The 17,581-nt window shown below is 46.1% G+C and overlaps 2 protein-coding genes across 2 annotated transcripts; both read left to right on the forward strand.

Moving 5' to 3' along the window:
* Positions 1-880: 880 nt before the first annotated feature.
* Positions 881-5,481, forward strand: LOC130160074 (keratin, type I cytoskeletal 19-like). The gene is made up of 8 exons (XM_056362294.1): positions 881-1,730; positions 2,122-2,204; positions 2,480-2,636; positions 2,732-2,893; positions 3,207-3,332; positions 3,469-3,695; positions 4,669-4,786; positions 5,321-5,481. Exons 1-7 carry the CDS (start codon positions 1,113-1,115, stop codon positions 4,754-4,756), a joined length of 1,461 nt encoding a protein of 486 aa, XP_056218269.1. The 5' UTR covers positions 881-1,112; the 3' UTR covers positions 4,757-4,786; positions 5,321-5,481.
* A 6,854-nt stretch (positions 5,482-12,335) lies between these two features.
* Positions 12,336-17,581, forward strand: LOC130160072 (keratin, type I cytoskeletal 19-like). Its single transcript, XM_056362289.1, has 8 exons — positions 12,336-12,920; positions 13,887-13,969; positions 14,515-14,671; positions 14,925-15,086; positions 15,518-15,643; positions 15,765-15,991; positions 16,294-16,439; positions 17,233-17,581. The coding sequence occupies exons 1-8, from the start codon at positions 12,336-12,338 to the stop codon at positions 17,256-17,258; spliced, it is 1,512 nt and encodes a 503-aa protein (XP_056218264.1). The 3' UTR covers positions 17,259-17,581.

The following is a 17,581-nucleotide window of genomic DNA, read 5'->3' on the forward strand; positions in this document are numbered from 1 at the left end:
TGCTGAACAACACCTGGGTGAAAGTCAGCCAATATTAGCATGGCTGTATTAATATTATTAATAAAATGAACTATTCAGATGACAAAACATTTTAATTATTTCCCTTCTTCCTCCTTTCAGCATTCCAAGACTAAAAAATAGGTTTAATCTATCTTTTTCAAATGATCTTTTCTGGTTTCTTTTCTAAACACAGTTCCCCTAGATAATATTTGGAGAATTTCCATGGTGCTTGTTGGAACTGGGTCAGACCTATACAGGATCAGGCTGCTTCTGAAATTCTCTGTGTTAATGTTTTAGAAATCTTATGAAACATCTTCTGTGGCTGTTCTCTCTTGGCAACATTTGGTGTTCAGGAAATACCCTTTTCTCTTTTATTTTGGACAAATATTTGAATATTTTGTCTACCCTCGAAAGCAGCAAAAGACAAACCATGGGGTCACCCCTCTGAAAGGGGGTGTTTTGATGCATGCAGGGGAAAGAGAAGTAACAGATAATCGCTCTAGTGTGATACGCTCCTCCAAGAGAAGAGCATTTTGAGGTCCAACGACCTCTGGGTGGTCCAATGACCTTGGCATGTGCTCACTCAGCTGAGGACCACGAGGAACAGGATGGAGCCTTGCTGCAGTGCTCTTGCAGAGAGGCAGCACAGCCCAGGGTGGTCCCCTGGCTCTGGTCCCAGGGGCTGCAGGGCAGCTGAACCAGGGGGCACCCTCACGTCTGGTTGCAAAGGGGTCGAACAGGCTCTGTCAGATAGGACGGCTTTCCCACAGCTTTCACTTTCCGGGTAGACTCGCCCACGTCAGGGATGGATAATTACTATGATGTTTCATTCCCCGGGCACTCTCGGGTATCGTCGTTTTTTGTGTCACTGTTGTTTAGTTGTCATCACAAGTCAGACCTGATGATTCAGGAAGTAACATTTTTGATGTAGTTTTGAAACACGCTTCTGTTAACCAAAGCATCTTTCTGTTGTGGGATTTCGGGAGACAAACGCCTTTGGGGAAATATTTCCGGCTGAAAAAACACAGAGTACTAGCCAGGTCACAAGGAGAGAGGATAAACAACCCTTCTCCGGTGGCAAGATCCACAGGGAATGGTATAAATAGAGGACTATGGGGACAGAGGGATCACAATTGGATCCTGCAGTGATCTGTGCAGCTTGCCCTGGGCTCGAGTTGGATCCCTGCGCTCTCACTATGAGCTGTGCCGTCAGGCAGGTGGTTACTGCCTGTTCCCAAGGCAGGAGCAGCGCGGGCAGCTCTGCAGCTGGTAGTGGAAGGAAGGTCTCCTCCGCCTCCTCGGGAAGACATGCTGCCTATGACTTAGGTGGTGTGGTTGCCAATTTTTCTGGTGGCAGTTTAAGCGAGGGATTATTTGGGAAGCAGCTGAGCGCCGGCAGTGCTACTGGTGGGAGTTTTGGAGCTACCCAGAGGGCTTGTTCTACCCTTGGATTCAGTGGTGGAGGCATCTGCACTCGAGGCATTGGTGGTGGTTTCACCAGGGCTGGTGCTGGTTGCGGTGATGGGATCTTATTTGCTAACAATGAAAAAGCGACAATGCAGAACCTCAACGACCGCTTGGCCTCCTACCTGGACAAGGTGCGACTCCTGGAGGGAGACAATGCTGACCTTGAGTGCAAGATCAGGGAGTGGTATGCCAAGGTAGGGCCCAGCTGCGAACCACGGGACTACAGCTGTTTTCATAAGGAAATTGAAGACCTTCAAAACCAGGTAAACCATTGTTTTTCAAGAAAATCCTAATATTTCTTTGGGCTCTGCTTGCACATATGGCTAGACCGATGTCAAATGGCAGAGGTGATAGCTGTGTCTCTGGAGGTGCAGAAGAAGCAATAGCTTATATGAAACCAACAGGGAGGAGGATGCTGCATTTACAGAGAACTGAAGTTTTGGCACAGCCTGCTCCAGCAAGCTGGCACATGGGTTTCCCCACAGTAATGCCATAATTATGGCTAAAAAATGCTAACTGATTCATAATCCCAGTATACGGGATCATTATAAAATAAGTGGGTTGCATTACCCCAGGGGGGGTGCTCCCCCCAGGACCTTCTGAAGCCAGAGGAAACCACAAGCCCAAATCTCTCTCCTGCCTTTTCTTTTCCAGATCCTGTGTGCAGCCATGGAGACTAACAAAATCCTTTTGAATATTGATAACAACAGGATGACTGCCGACGACTTCAGAGTGAAGTGAGTACAGCCCTGCGCCAGACCGAGGGGTTCACACTGCCCGTGGAAGGGTTGGTGAGCGGTGGTGATGGGGAAATCCTAACCCCCTGCTTCTCATGCTGCCGTATTACAATGCAGATCTCTGTGAAAGGCACCGATAGCATTGGCAGTCTTAACAGCACTGCAGCCCTGAAGCGAAAGAACTTGATCCTAATTTTTTTCCCCACAAACTCAATTCAAGGGCTTGCCACGGTTTACCGACATGCTGACCTTTCTCTGTTGCCTGTGCCTTAAAGGTACGAGACAGAATGCAGTCTCCGGCAAAATGTGGATGCAGACATCTGCAACTTACGCCCCGTCCTGGATCAGCTCGCCAGTTGCAAGACCGACCTGCAGCTACAGTGTGAGGCTTTGACTGAGGAGATGTGTTGCCTCAAGACGAACCACGAGGAGGTTAGATTGTCCCTGGCTCTTAAAAAATCCAGAAGAGAGAAGGGAAGTCCCCACAAGCGTCGGTATTACTGATACGGTGCACGTACTCTCTGCAGGAAATGAACTGTCTGAGGAAACAGGCGACTGGAGACGTGAGCGTGGAGGTCAATGCCTGCCCTGGCCCAGACCTGAGGAAGATCCTGGAGGATCTGAGGTGCCAGTATGAAACACTGATGGAGCGCAACCGCAAAGAGACTGAGCAGTGGTATGCCTGCAAGGTACTATATACATGCAGAGCTGTACCCTGCTCTGCCTGTTGGGGGGAAAGGGAAAAACGAGAGATGAAGAACATGTACTGGAGACGTCTTAATATCAGCGATTGTGTCACAAATGTGAGATGTGCTCAGCATCTCAGTGGTTTTGGTAGAGGGGCCACTGCATGGTGTTAAAGGGTCACAACAGAATAAACCGGGGGGCTTCACGTTCAAAATTACTCAGATGCACTGCAGGGTATGCAGAAGCAGTGGGGGGAAGCCACAAGGAGATGCTGTGGGGAGGTGCGGAAAGGGCTTCTCTTTTCTGACTTTGCAGGTGGAGGAGGTGAATCTGGAGGTTGTCACAAGCAGCCAGGAGATTGAATCAAGCAACAAACAGGTCACTGAGCTGAGACGTCAGCTGCAGGCCTTGGAAATCAATGTGCAAGCCCAGCTCACCATGGTAGGTGATGCCACTGCAATTCACATCTCAGACCCCCCAGGTCTCTTCGGAAAGCTGCATGTCCAGAGCCGTACCTGTAACCGGACTGGCCACGCTTGCAGCACACCCCGTACCTTTGTGTTGTTTCCATTCTCAGAAAGAAAACCTGGAATCCTCTTTGGCGGAAACCGAATGTCGCTACAACAAATACCTGGCAGAGCTACAGAATCAGATCTCCTGCGTGGAGCAGCGGCTGGCTGAAATACGTGCGGAAATGGAGTGCCAGAATCAGGAATACAAGACCCTCCTGGATGTCAAATGTCGCTTGGAGCAGGAGATTCAGACCTACCACTGCCTGCTGGAGGGGGGACAGCACGACATCATGTATGCAGACTACAGACAAGACCCGGGCACAGTAAAATCTCTATGCTTTGACTTACAGGGATATGAAAATTCGTGACACCAGTAGCAAAAGCAACATTGTGGTGAGGAACCAGTACCGACCTGTTACCAGACAGGGCCTATTAGCAAACCACGAGTCATCTGAGGATTTGGCTCATAAATGTCCAGAGTGCAAGCCAGAGACCGTTTCCCCATCCTGGGCCAGCAACAGGCGGCTGGGAGAGGCCCCAGAGCTGTCCCGGCCACCTGGGCAAGGTGCACCATCGCAGCTCGTGAAAGGGCATTTTCACTGTGAGCTGGGCACAGTCTTTTATGAACACCATCATGTAACTGAGCTTTATTGGCTTTGCCACAGCTAGACAGGATTAGGGACTGGCAGTTAAATTGACTGAAACAATAAATTATCTAAACATTTTCAGTTTCACACAACAATTTTAATTAAAGTTTTGGGAAATTTAATTTGTATGCAAAGCAGCTGGCGCTTCCCTGCCTCCCATTGACTGAGATTTTGGAACAGCGAGGTGTGCTGTTATTCTCATAAATGGCTGCATACACACATAACCAGCCTGAGCACCCACCTGCTCCATTACTTTGGAAAACGAGGTATTTTAATGGTGGTGCCCTGAGGTGGGCTCTCCTGGACCCTCCAGTCCTATATTAGTTACAGAAAAAGTCAGGTTTTATTCCAAAATACTGGTTGCAACGGATGAAATGAGCTTGTCTCAGAGCCCTGGGTATTCCTGAGTGTGTCAAGGTGGAAAAGCAATAGCTGCCAACAGACAGGCAGGATGGAGGACGTGCTAATTTCACTCTTAAAGACCCTCATGGTTCAAAGGGGAAATGGCCAATAGTGACTGAAGAGACACAGCTAAAGCCAACGCTCCAGGCCATGGGGCAGATCTCCAGGGTGTGAACGTTGGGGGCGTTGGTTACCAGTGCTGTCTCTTTTTCACAGAGGGCCAGTGGGAAGAGGAGTCCCTGCAGCACCAGCTGGAAGAAGTGGTGGGCTTAAAGCCACCCTTTGCCAGCCATGCCTGCCCTAAGCCTGTGCACTCCGGGTGAGGATGTGTGAGGTGAGTCGTCCTCTAGAAGCCTTGAGTGTGACCATGACTTGCTTCTTTAGTCCTACTGCATACCTGGGGAAGAGGAGGATGAGAGATCTGCAGGCGTTTCCGGATGGTGGAGAGGGGCTGGAGGTGGTTTCTTTTTCCTGGAGAGAGGCAGTGCAGGGAGTCAGACATGCAGAATCGTGGTTGTGACTGTTGGTGGTGAAGCACCAGGATTAATTGGGCTATGGCAGAAAGCAGTGGTAAGGGATGCAGCTATGGGGCATTTATAAACTTATGCATAGAAAATATGTTTGACACTGGAGAGTTACTAGTAGTAAATGTGCTTAAATAAAACTTCCAGCACAACACGAAAATGAGGACCTGGCAGGGTGTGTCGGTCAGTCATGAGTACTTATTTCAACAAGTACATAAAATTAAGCAAGCTAGGGAGAAGAGGGAAAAGAAAGGTCCGTACAAGAGCAAGGGGGTTCTAAGAGAAAGGCATGGTATGCAGACAGCACCCCTGAAAAAGTAATGCTTCCCGCTCTCCCTCAGCAGGTCACTGCAGACAAGAGAACTTCCCTGCCAGCCCCACCGCACATGCCCCTGAGGAGGTCTCTTAAAGAGCAAACTGTTTGGAAAAAACTAGACAAAAATAACCTGACAGTTCTCAGTTCTGCTTATAGCACCAGTCAGAAGGGACTTTGCAGAACGGCTGCCTTCCTGCCACCTACGCTGCCTGCTGTCTTCATCCTCTGACGCTGCTTTGATCCGGTCATTGGTCTTCACTTAGGCTAATCTGTTTTGCGGTCAGTTGTCTAACAACTATCAAAGCTTGTCTCTAATAAAACGTTGCTACTATTGACACAGCCTTGAACCTGAGAAATAATTTCTACAAGTAAAGGAATATACAAGTATTTAAAAAATTGTTACGCAAGTAGCTATATTTATCACGCACCTTTGGTTAGAAATCCACCTTTGATCTATATCCACAAAGCAGTCATTGCAAGGGAAAAAGAAAAATAAGCCATGCCCACATCTGCTGCACTGCTCCTGCCGAATTCAATGGCTGCAGGACGGTGATGGAGGGGCAGCTGCAGGAGGATGGAGAAAAGGGACTGGCTGATGCTGTGGAAAGGGACTTTTGTTACCAGAGGAGGAAGCATAAGCTAAGACATGAAGTAGAAGGTGATGAGGAAAGAAATATTCAGGGAGGCTGGACAGAGTGCAGGGAAGGAGTTTCAGGGCAGTCTGACTGACAATCTTCTATTGAAAGAGACTTTCTAGTGAAAATCGAGTTTTCGTTAAAGTAGGTGCGTGCTAATATAATATAATATAATATAAGGTAATATACAACACCTTTGAGTTATTATGAATGTGCAGTAACAGGATAAAATCAAGAACAACAAGTTTTCCCAAATAATACTGAAGTAGTAATTTTGAAAGCTGGACTTGACACACCCTTCTGGTGAAGGAAAACAATTCCCAGAGAAAATGCTAAATAAAGAGCCTTTACATGGATTTTAAAAAAAAGGCAAACAGGAAGAACCAGCTGGCAACATGTGGGAAGATAAAAGGCTGAGACAAATTAATATGTGGGAGAGATTTGTTTTAAAAGTAAGATACAACAAACAGCCAGGAAAAAAAGATGCTGGTATTTTATTACTACAGAGAAAGGAATTACAAACACATTCAGGAACACAACTGCATTTTGCTGCTTGTGCAAGCAAAGACTCGAGATCCAGCCTGTCCCTTCTCACCAGCAGCAGTATCTAACAAATGTGTCAGGCTGTGAGGAGTGCTTACGATCTTTGCTCCTCATTATGTGGCTTTGTTAGCCTTTTTCTGTAATGAAATATTGGATGGGGTTTGACAACTAACTTTAGACAGAGGTGTAATGTGAAGGCTTCTAACAAGAAGACTTATGGGGATACGATGAGTCTGAATTCGTGTCCATTTCCAAAGAAAGAAGCAGCTCAGATGCTTCTGGAATGACATGGGACAAGCCAAAGCCTGACCACACAAAGCTATTTTCGTGGCAGAAATCACGGCAAAGATGGGACTTCTGTTTTTTGCTCTGGGTCTTTGCTCTGCAGAAAGCCTTGTCTGGTCATGTGTCGCCTCCCATGCTCTAAGCTTTCCGCTCCACGTCACACATGATGTCCGTACGGCTGCACCAGCACAGAGGGCCGGGGGCTACGCGACCTGGACTGGTTCCAGCTGTGCCTTTGGGGGATGCCCCTCCCCAGCCTCTGTCCAAGTAACAGACACTTGTTAGCCCTGTGGGGGTAATTGCTCTAATGAGCTTCTGGACAAGGCTTTGTGCTAGATACTTTCTCTAAGTTCAATATCTCCAGTTCCTGCAACACTCATTATACTGTGCATTTCAGTATTATTTAACCTGCCTCGGTGTTTACACAGCACTCTAAAGTCACCACATTAAATGCTATGCAGAAACAAAAATATGACTTCCCTGCCCAATGAATTTATAACCCGGACAGTGATGGGAAATGATGACTGTAGAAACAACATAGGAAGAGATAGGGAAGAGAAAATAAATGAAATGTCGAGGATGCAGTGCATGGGACAACAGGACAAGAAGCGACTTGGGGCATTGACTGCAGGGAAAGTCCGATCACATTCCATGTACGCAGCCATTCACAGGAGCACACAGGTAGTGCAGCTTGTAAGAGCTCATTCCTCTCTCTTTTAATGTGCAAATCTTGTAAAGCAAGAATGAATAAGCATCTCAAAGACAGACAGAGACTTAGGCTGAAGGTATAAGACTGGGAGAGGAATTTAAAGATAAAAAGAGCAAGGGCGGGTACCCCAGGAGAAGAGGGGGAGTTATATCTGCACCCAGACTGGTAAGCAGAAGCTATCAGCATCAGAACCAGTGGCTATAGGTGAAATGTACTGTGATAGCTCCAGCAGATACAGTCTCTGTCTTACAGAGAGCAGACACATGTGAATTACAACACCATCAGGAAAAATCCCTGAGGAGTGAACATACCAGAGGTTTAAGACATTGGTGAAGAAACAGAAAGAAAACAACCAGTTTTGCAAATTGCCAACGCTGGAAATCAGCCATGAGTTAAGGACTGCACCGTACAAGCAATTGTACCTGATTACAGGCACTATTCATTTTTAATAGTAAGCCATATTCTGGTGTGATGTATAAACTATAATTTCTCTATAAAAGTCTATTTTATAAAGTACGCAGACAGGTATAGTCTCACACCCATAGCTTGCAGGGTTTGTATTTTTGTTTACTGGCTTGTGTAACATTTTACAAAGGATTATATAGGTGAGTAAACTACTACTATAATCAAGCAGGAGTTTTCTCAGCTTAGTACACTGAAAAATACAATTTAAACAGCCAGTATGAACCACATATTGAAAGTGTATTGAAATTAAGAGACTTTTTAGTTCAAGTATGAGATAAAGATAAAAAGAAGACGCTCTGGGGAGGCTCTGGCTGGGCTACACCTTCAGCTGCCTGTCTCTGTCGTACCACTGCATGGTATCTGAGTGCAGGAATCACCTGGATACTCCAGTTCTGCTTGCCAGGCTCTGGTCTGACCCAGGTGGCTCTGCCAGCCAGGACTGCAGGCTGAAGCCTCGCTTTTCCTCCCGACCTGCACTGCACTCAGCTGCCCCTGCAGGAGTGAAACTGCTGTAAGTTCGTTCACCCATCAGTATTCGCATCTGTCCTAAGACAATTCTCTGATACTCTTCTTTGCCATGATAATCAGTAGTGATTCCAGAGATGCAAATGCTGGGAAGCCTGGCTGTACTGTCATCGTCTGGTAGGCGCTGGAAGGAAATGAAAACCCTTCACAAAATGAATCAGGGAAGATTGTGAGCTTCAGTAGGAAGAAATCTGGTTCTGTCCACCTCCATGTTCTGCTGAACTTCTACTTCATCACTAGCAAATGTTCAGAGGTAGTCTGAAGATGTGAACAGTCAGCAAGAAAGAAACTGAAACAGAGTAATCACCTTGTCTCTGAGGCGTATTTAAGACCTAGGATCATGCTGTTACCAAACTCATTGTGATAATTATTTCACTTACCTTACAGGAATTTTGCTAAACATGGTGGTATAAACCAATGAGTCATTAGCCAGAAAAAAAGTCATGGTCTGCATTTGAAAGATGGGAGCATGAGGTCTGGAGCCAGCTCAGTATCACATCAAAGCAGTGTTTAATAAGTGATGCCTAATGGCTATTATGCAAATTATTAATGGTAATTACAAGTGACAAGATAAAATCATATTCCAGTGTGGTTGCACAAACATCACTGAAGCAATGCTTATGAAAGCAAAGTTCTGTCAAATTAGACACACCCCTCTTGTAGTTGACACAAGAAAACATTATCAATTTTGATAAGTAAGCAAGTAGAGCATGGAGGAGACAGGCTGGTGTTCTGCAAAAAGGCCGTGCGCGGGGACAGTGACCATTCCCACAGGGCCAAAGTGCACTGCCCACAACATCACTTGAAAATGTAGCATCTTCCTGCCTCCCTCGGAGCTGCCCATCACTATGTGTCAGTATTTACGCTTATTACCTCGTTGTCCACTTTCAGTTCTCTCTTCTTTTCCATGATGTTCACAAGAATTAATGACGTTTGCACTGACTTTGTGCCAAGACCACTGCTACTCACGCTGGCGAACAGCCCGTCGTTGCTTCCTTTGCTTCCACCTGTATGAAACCATTTGCTTCCACCTGTCTGACATTTAGTTTGTAAATACTTTTGGGACATTTTTATGTCTTAGACTTGCATAATCCTTTCCTGCACGGTGTTCTGCCCCAAGGCTCTGCCCCTAGGCTACAGGAATACAAATAATAACAAAAGTGGAGGTAAAGAAATCAGTTTTGTAGGGAAAAAAGTTGGTACTGATGGAGGACTCGGCAGTGCTAGGTTAACGGTTGGACTTGATGATCTTAAAGGTCTTTTCTAATCTAAATGATTCTACGATTCCACGATTCTATGCTTTCGAACAAGATGGTGGCTCACAGCTAGAGAAAGCAGAAAGCCATACGGCCAGCAAACACACACACACTCACACACGCCTCTGCCCGATCCGTGGTGAGGTCTCAGTGCGGAGCCTCAGAGCCCTGACACGGTTGTAAGGAGCAGGGCGATATAACACGCGCTTGGAGACTGCAAGCTGCCCGCCTGCCAGCACAGAGCAAGAACAAAAATCTAACTGGTTTCAAAATACAGACTGGTTGGTCAGGGACCGGCTTTTGAATGTCTTTGCTGTACCAGTCCCAAGCTCCATTTCCCAGCCCAACTGGCAGGAGCCCAATAAAGCTCCAAATAATGTAATTATATCCCAAATATGAGTACTTTGGAAGAACTGTATGAGCGTTTCTAATCTTCACTGGTAAAATGTCATTCGGTAGCCCATGGACCTTTCCACCAGGACATATGTAATAGGCTGTACAATGCTGCAAACCAGCTTGTTTTGTGGAGCAAGACCTATTCCTTCTTCCTATTAGGTAACTGCCAAAAGAAGGTGTAGGTGCTCCCTGCCCACCCGTAGAGAAACGTCCAGTATCTGCAATGTCTCCTCCTAAACCTAAGACTCTGAAAGGGAAAGAAAGGCTGCCTCAGCGCAGAGCGCTGCTCTCTGCAGATTGCTATTAGGTAACTTCTGAAAACCCACACAGCAGAAGCAAAGCTCCAAGCAATCCAGACATTATATTAATTTCTGTTGGCTCTTACAGCCGCACCCTGTCTTCAATTATATTCCTCAAAATGACGGATGAAAGCCAGATTTACTCCCTATCCTCCTTTGTGCTCATGATTTTCACTACTGTGAGTCTAGGCTGTGTGGGGAGCATGGGGGCTGTGTTTCTAGGAGGAGGATGGACTTGTATTTCAGGCACTGCAGTCTTAAGCTAGGAATCTGAGCTCTGACAGACTCTGGCTCTGTCCTTGAGCAAGTTATTTCACTGCACCATACGAATAATGAATATTCTAGGATGCTGCCAGCCCTGGGTAGGCATCTTTTTATCATTTCTGATCTAAGTAAAGAAAGAAATCATCTCACTGGGGAGTGGAGAGTCCTAACTTGTGCTGGTGAAAAGACGATCACATTTATATAAGCTTGGGGACACTCTCCTACCGCGGTGACAGAAGCCACCTAACTTCCCACCAGTGAGTGAGATCTGGCTGAGCATGTGAGTGTAGATTTTCTCTGCCCTTCTTCTTGGAGGTGACGGCTGCTCTCAGGACTCCCTGTCAGGTGTCACACTCACCACCGAAGAGGATTTATCACGACGACTCCTATAAATGTGGACATACTTGAGTCAAAGGTTACTTGTGAGTAAGAGTTGCCTGGAAATTTCACCCTGAAGGAACAGAAGCCTCTGTCCCCTGGAGAGCAGAATATCCTCTCATTATAGCAGTCTGCTGGAGAAAGGCACTTGCACTGGTGGAGCCAGTTCTCCGAACGCTCTCTGGCTATTGCTTGCCTGGTTTTGGAGATCGCGCTCCCATGACTGGCCAGGTTGGGCTAATGCCTGCTCCTGCTCTGACAAAGAAATGCAGAAAGCTTTTCTCCTCCTTATTTTGTGCTTAAGCACAACCCTAGTAATGGCAAAGACCTGCGGGATCACATCTCAGTCCATCCAGAGACCTGGATATATCGCCCATGGATACTCCCTTTCCTGTCATCTCTTTCTTTATCTACAATCACCACAAATTGAGGCAGCACGGACAGCAATTAAAGTAATTAAAAAAAATAACTTCAGAGAGGTACTTCATACAGTTCAGCTTATATCAAGTCTGTGTAACATCTAGACACAGACGACTTCCAAGATTTAGCAGGCCTGATCTTCACAGACCGTGAGCAAGCTGAATTCTCGTGTTTGCGTGACCAGAGAAATATAATCCACCAACGGGGAGCTAAACCCACAGGGGAATTAGCTCAGTGATTTGAGAAATCTCACAGTGAAGTGTGTATTAGTCCTACTGTCTGTCATTGTGCCAGGTGACAGACATCTACACCACGATATCCCTGGTCTTTTCACTACTACGGTCACTACTAGTCACACTTTTCAGAAGTGAGAATTTATATTAATTTCCCATTTTTGTTTCACGTACCCTACCATAGCATGTGATAGAAAAGTGTTTATTGGACTAAGAATAAAATAAATACAAATTAATAAAAGATAAAAGGCACTTTGATGTTATAAATAACAATGTTTCTTCTTTGTACATAATCTAGGGCAACTTTTTTTTCTTGACTTGTTGTAAAGTTTGCATCATACAAAAAGCTGATGACTCATAAAACATTATTTTACTTTTTGGAATAAGCTGCTGACATGTAAAGTATCTTCCTTGTGAACTGGGATTTCTAGAGGGAAACTGCCTATGGGCTATTTATTCTTGGCATAAACAGCAAGACTAGCCAGCCCCGTGGGAAGAAGAAACACCCTATAGGTGACACCCCCTTTGGAAGGTATAAATAGAGATCTGCGGCAAGAACCAAGTCGCAGTCTGATTCAATATCAAGCTGTGCATCTTGCTTTGGGCTTTGGGTTGGATCTGCAGCTGTCCTCAAAATGAGTTGTAGTATTAAGCAGACAACTGGCTCTCTCAGGGGCAGGACCAGCGGTGGCAGCTGTGTTATTGGTGGTGGTGGTGGTGGTGGAGGAGCACGGATCTCCTCAGTCTCTTCTGGAAGATACACGACTTGCGGGATAGGTGGTAGCCGAGGGTTTTCTGGTAGAAGCTACTGTGGTGGTGTGAATTACGGAGGAGGACTGAGCACTGGCAGTTTGGTTGGTGGAAACTATGGAGGTGGCTTAGGAGCCGCTGTCCTCGGAGGATGTTCAGGCATTGGATTCAGCGGTGGCAGTGCTCGCTTTGGCGGTGGCATGGGGGGTGGCCTTGGTATTGGTCTTGGTGGAGGGGTAGTTGGAGGTGGTTTTGCTGGTGATGGCATTCTTCTTTCTGGTGACGAAAAAGTCACCATGCAGAACCTTAATGACCGCCTGGCTTCTTACCTGGACAAGGTGAGGTGCCTGGAACAAGAAAATGCTGACCTGGAGTGCAGAATCAGGGAGTGGTATGCCAAGCAGGGCCCTTTTTGTGAGCCCCGGGACTACAGCTGCTATTATAAAGAAATAGAAGATCTTCAGAACCAGGTAACATCATTTCTCAGCTGCTTTCTCCCTTGTAAACTTCTCCGATGGTGCTGATTCACAACTTAATGCAGTTATCAACAGTAACATTTCATTGTTGTAAAATGCTTTTTGTAAACAGCCATTAAGACAACTGCCTGTAGAAAGCCCTAGAGCTCAAAGGTAAAAACCTTGAGTGTTTGGCCTGTTTCCATTGCTTTTATTCATCAGATATATTTGAAAGGGAAAATATTATCTTCATGGAATATATCTGGATAGGCTCAGTAGTCTTTCCAAATGAGGTTTGTGCCAAGGTGTTTAAATACATATATGCCAAGAAAGCAACTGAAAGTGAAATAAATAATGGATTGCATTAATTTGCCTGAATGTAAATTATTCTGTCATCAGTCTTGCAAGATGTTATTTACAAGTTTACTCTTTCATACAGAATTGGGAAATATAGGACATCTAATTAAAAATAAGAACAAAGAGAACATCTCCATAACACGTTTTAAGTATGCAATTTAGAAGCAAAACCAGCGTGCTTGTTTTGCAAAGTGTGTTTGGCAAAAATTCTAGCATGTCCATGCACAAAGAAGAACAAAGTGAAAATAATCCAGGAAATGGACAGAATGAGACAGACTTATAATTAAGTCTTGAAACAAGACTTTTAAATCTCTCATCCATGAAAGTAAGGTTTAGATTTAACAGGTTAGGTGGATTGTGGAGGATGCTGGAAAACACTGACAATATCTCCTTGATTGTCTGCATCTGAACCATGTATTTTATCGTTGTAATGCCTTCACTGTGCTTCACTGAACACTCACCCCTGTGTCTGCTGCGCTCCTCAACTCCCCCATGCCTGCTACCCAATATGAAAAAAAAAGAGAGCAAGAAAGAGGTTAGGTCTGGTAGCACTGGTTAGTGGGTACACTTGAGCCTGAGGATACAGGGGAGAAGAGACTTCAGGAGTGAATATTCTTTTTCCAGATTGTCTGTGCAACCATAGACAACAACAAGATCATTCTGAACATTGATAACAGCAGGATGACAGCTGACGACTTCCGTGTGAAGTGAGTACCCCTGGGCCATCCCCTCCCTATGTCGCTGCTCCTGCTCACAGCTGGAAAGAGGAGCTCTCAGACAGGTCTCCTGCGACCCTCCGGTCAGGACAGGCTGGAGGTGCAGAAAAGCTCTTTCATCCATCGCCTCTAGATCTTAGTTAGTGGCAGATCCAGAATGTAAGATTTGGGATAATAAGATATTTTTGAGTGGAGATTAGAGTTCTTTAGAAAGCAGAAGGGATCTGCAGACAAGGAGCAGCATGGGTTCACCTGAGCTGCCATTCTGGCACGTGGCGTCTTTCGAAGGGGAAGCTTTTGGTTTTTTCTGTTGGAGTGCAGAAATGTGGTGAGTGACACCTTCGCCCTGGTGAAAAAGGTCCAGAGAAGGCAGACCGAGAGCAGATTTGACAGAGCAAGCCTTGGACTGCTTTTCTCAGCATCCTGTTAGGCTAGTTAGGAAAATACTGTAAGAAAGATGGTCAAATGAAAAAAAAAAGAGCAAACGGTGGTGCCAGACACTGACTACTCTTTCCTGCTTTCCTTCTCACTGGCAGGTACGAGACGGAGCTGGCCCTGCGCCAGAGCGTGGAGGCTGACATTAATGGTTTACGCCAAGTCCTGGATCAGCTGACTCTGTGCAGGTCTGACCTGGAGGCACAGCTGGAGTCACTGCGGGAGGAGCTCTGCTGCCTGAAGAAGAACCACGAGGAGGTAGGGTCCTGCCCCTCTCATGTAAAAAGTGTTAATTCCTGCAGGATCCATTGCTCTCCCTTGCTGTGGTCCCCACCTCTGGGGTGCTGGCTGCAGAGGAGCAAGTGGTTGATGGAGACCCCCATGTGAACTAGGAATTGTAACTGTCCAGGGGCTCTCCCAGGCGCTCTGCTCTTCCCTCCAGGGGAACTTGGCTCCCTCAGGTTTTTCCTTCTCTTCCAAAAATGATATGATCTGGGTTTGGTGTTTCCAGGAAATGAACTGTCTGAGGAAACAATCGACTGGAGATGTGAGCGTGGAGGTCAATGCCTGTCCTGGCCCAGACCTGAGGAAGATCCTGGAGGAGATGAGGTGCCAGTATGAAACGCTGATTGAACGTAATCGCAAAGAAGTTGAGGATTGGTATGAGTGCAAGGTGAGTAAATTAACACAGCTCTGATTTTCCCCGGCTAATACCCAGGCAATGATTCCACAGTGATTTATTACACGTTAAAACCACACAACATGCTGTAACAGCATTTAGCATTGGTTTAAACGACAGGTGACACAGGGAATATTGCCACTCTGTGTCCTTTTCATGAGGTGACAGTTACTCACATGGGGCACATGTTAGGGAGACCTGAAGCAGAAACTCTTTACAAAGCAATAAGCAGAGAGAATAACTGGACAGCCGCGCTATTAGAAGAACAAGAGGAATGAGGAGCAGGGCTGACACTCCATTAGGATGAGAGAGTTCACCCAAACCTTTCTCATTTCATGTTTTTTGCTAGCTTCTCTGCTCTTTTCTTAATACTTAATCTGATTTACATTCCCTGAGGCTCTTCATTCTCGATTGGTGATTTTCAGATTGAGGAGGTGAATCGGGAGGTTATTACAAGCGGTCAGGAGGTAGAGACGTGCAACAACCAGGTTACTGAACTGAGACGCCAATTGCAAGCCCTGGAAATCGATCTCCAAGCTCAGCTCAGCCAGGTGGGTGGTGAGCTGGTGTAAAGCTCAGCTGTCTCACAGTTATGCTTTGATGTAAGAATTCCTAGTGAAATGCACTGTTTCTCATGCCTGTACTTGTATTGTGCCACATGTCACTCCTCAGAGGGACAACTTGGAATCCTCGCTGGCTGAGACAGAGTGTCGCTACAACAACCACCTTGCTGAGCTCCAGAGCCAGATCACCTGCGTGGAGCAGCAACTGGCTGACCTGCGCGCAGAAATGGAGTGCCAGAACCAAGAGTACAAGATCCTGCTGGACGTCAAATGCCGTCTGGAGCAGGAGATCCATACGTACCGCTGCCTGCTGGAGGGTGGACAGCAGGACCTTATGTAAGTAGGCTTGAGATGCACCAAAAGATACAACAAAATACCTGGGTCCTGGGTATTTTAACATAATAGCAAAGTGAACAAAAAGGTGGAGGCACTGCAAGGCTCCTTCACCTTTACTGACCTTTTTGGGCCACCTGGTAATTAGTGCCTACCCTGTGCCAGCCATTGCCACAAGAAGGGAGGTCACTGCAATATCCTGCCAAAAAGCAAACCAGACTGAGAACAGCGAGGAGAATGAAAAACTGTAGTTCTAGTTTATCTGAAATTTCCTTCACTAAAATGTTATTCTCCTGTCCCCTCAGTCAGCAAGGAGGAATTGGTCAGTCTTCGGGTCTAGGAGGAGGAGTTGCAAGAACAAGTGGAATAGGAGGAGGAGGTATTATTAGAACAAGCCACACTTACACTACGTCTTCCCAGATGCCATCCTGTGCAGCTGCGGAGATACAAGGTAAGAACTGCAACGTTCTACAAGATTTACACAGTCTTCTCTATTCTCACGCAACAAGGACAGGCAGCGACAAAGATCTTTCCCACATAGCTTACAGGTGCTATTTTAAAGTTTTATTGTGAGGCTACTGGGAAATACACCATGGGAGGCTACAAGTGCTTTCAGGAGCTGTGACTCTGCCAGGAAGCGTGAGAATGGCAAAAAGGGAGGAGTGGGAGGAGGGGGAAGCGGGGGGAAGAGAGATAGAAATGAGAAGGACGGAGTCAGCAGGCAGGCAAGGTACCGAAAACATGGAGAAAGGACTGACATGAAATCTGGGACAAAGGAAAGAGTAGGAGAAAGCAGAGTACCCAGAAATTAGGGGGAAAAAAGCAGGAATCATGGGAATACTGGCAGAAAACTACTAGTACTGTACAGGAAGGGGAAACTTCCTGCCAAACTGAAAAAGAAAGACAGAAACAAGGTGACAGTTGGTCCAGGAGAATGAGCGTGAGCAGTGGCATTGTTCTGGCAAGGATGCTGATGCCGTTCCCTCATCCAGATTGCTGGTGGTGCAATGTCTGCAGCTTCCACCATTCGGCATTTTTATGTAAAAGGGCAGACCACGTTCCAGCCAGCTACAAACCCCATCTGCCTGACTGGCAGGCAACAACCAGATCCTTCCAGGAAGAGAGAGTATTTATGCGAAGTCTAATTGAATTGGCTTCTGAAATGATCACCTGTACAGAATGACAGTGTGGGAAAGAATCTATTTTTGCTATAAACAAAGTAATGTTTCCTTTGATGTCTCCAGTGCCTTGCAGAAGGATTTGTGATTAAGCAGAGAAATGAGAATATCCAACAAGAGAAGCCTGAAGCAGAGCCATGGATGAAGAGAGAGAATATTTACAGTATGCCTCCGCAAAGAGCAAGGAGTGTGCTCTTTCGTATTACTCAGCGATGCTAAGCAATGTGTCAGAGGGATAGGCAGAGCGCTGGGCCACATTCTGCTTTATTTTGCTATTTGCTTTTTCTAGTCTGTATTGCTGTGTGTGCCCAACCACCATGACTATTGCTGGAGTTAACCAGTAGTATGATCACTAATGTACCTGCTGGTGAAAACATTTCTCTAATAAAACTTTGCTTCTGCCTGATGCAATCAA

Source organism: Falco biarmicus, chromosome 17, assembly GCF_023638135.1.
Source record: "Falco biarmicus isolate bFalBia1 chromosome 17, bFalBia1.pri, whole genome shotgun sequence".
NCBI classification, from domain to species: Eukaryota; Metazoa; Chordata; class Aves; order Falconiformes; family Falconidae; genus Falco; species Falco biarmicus.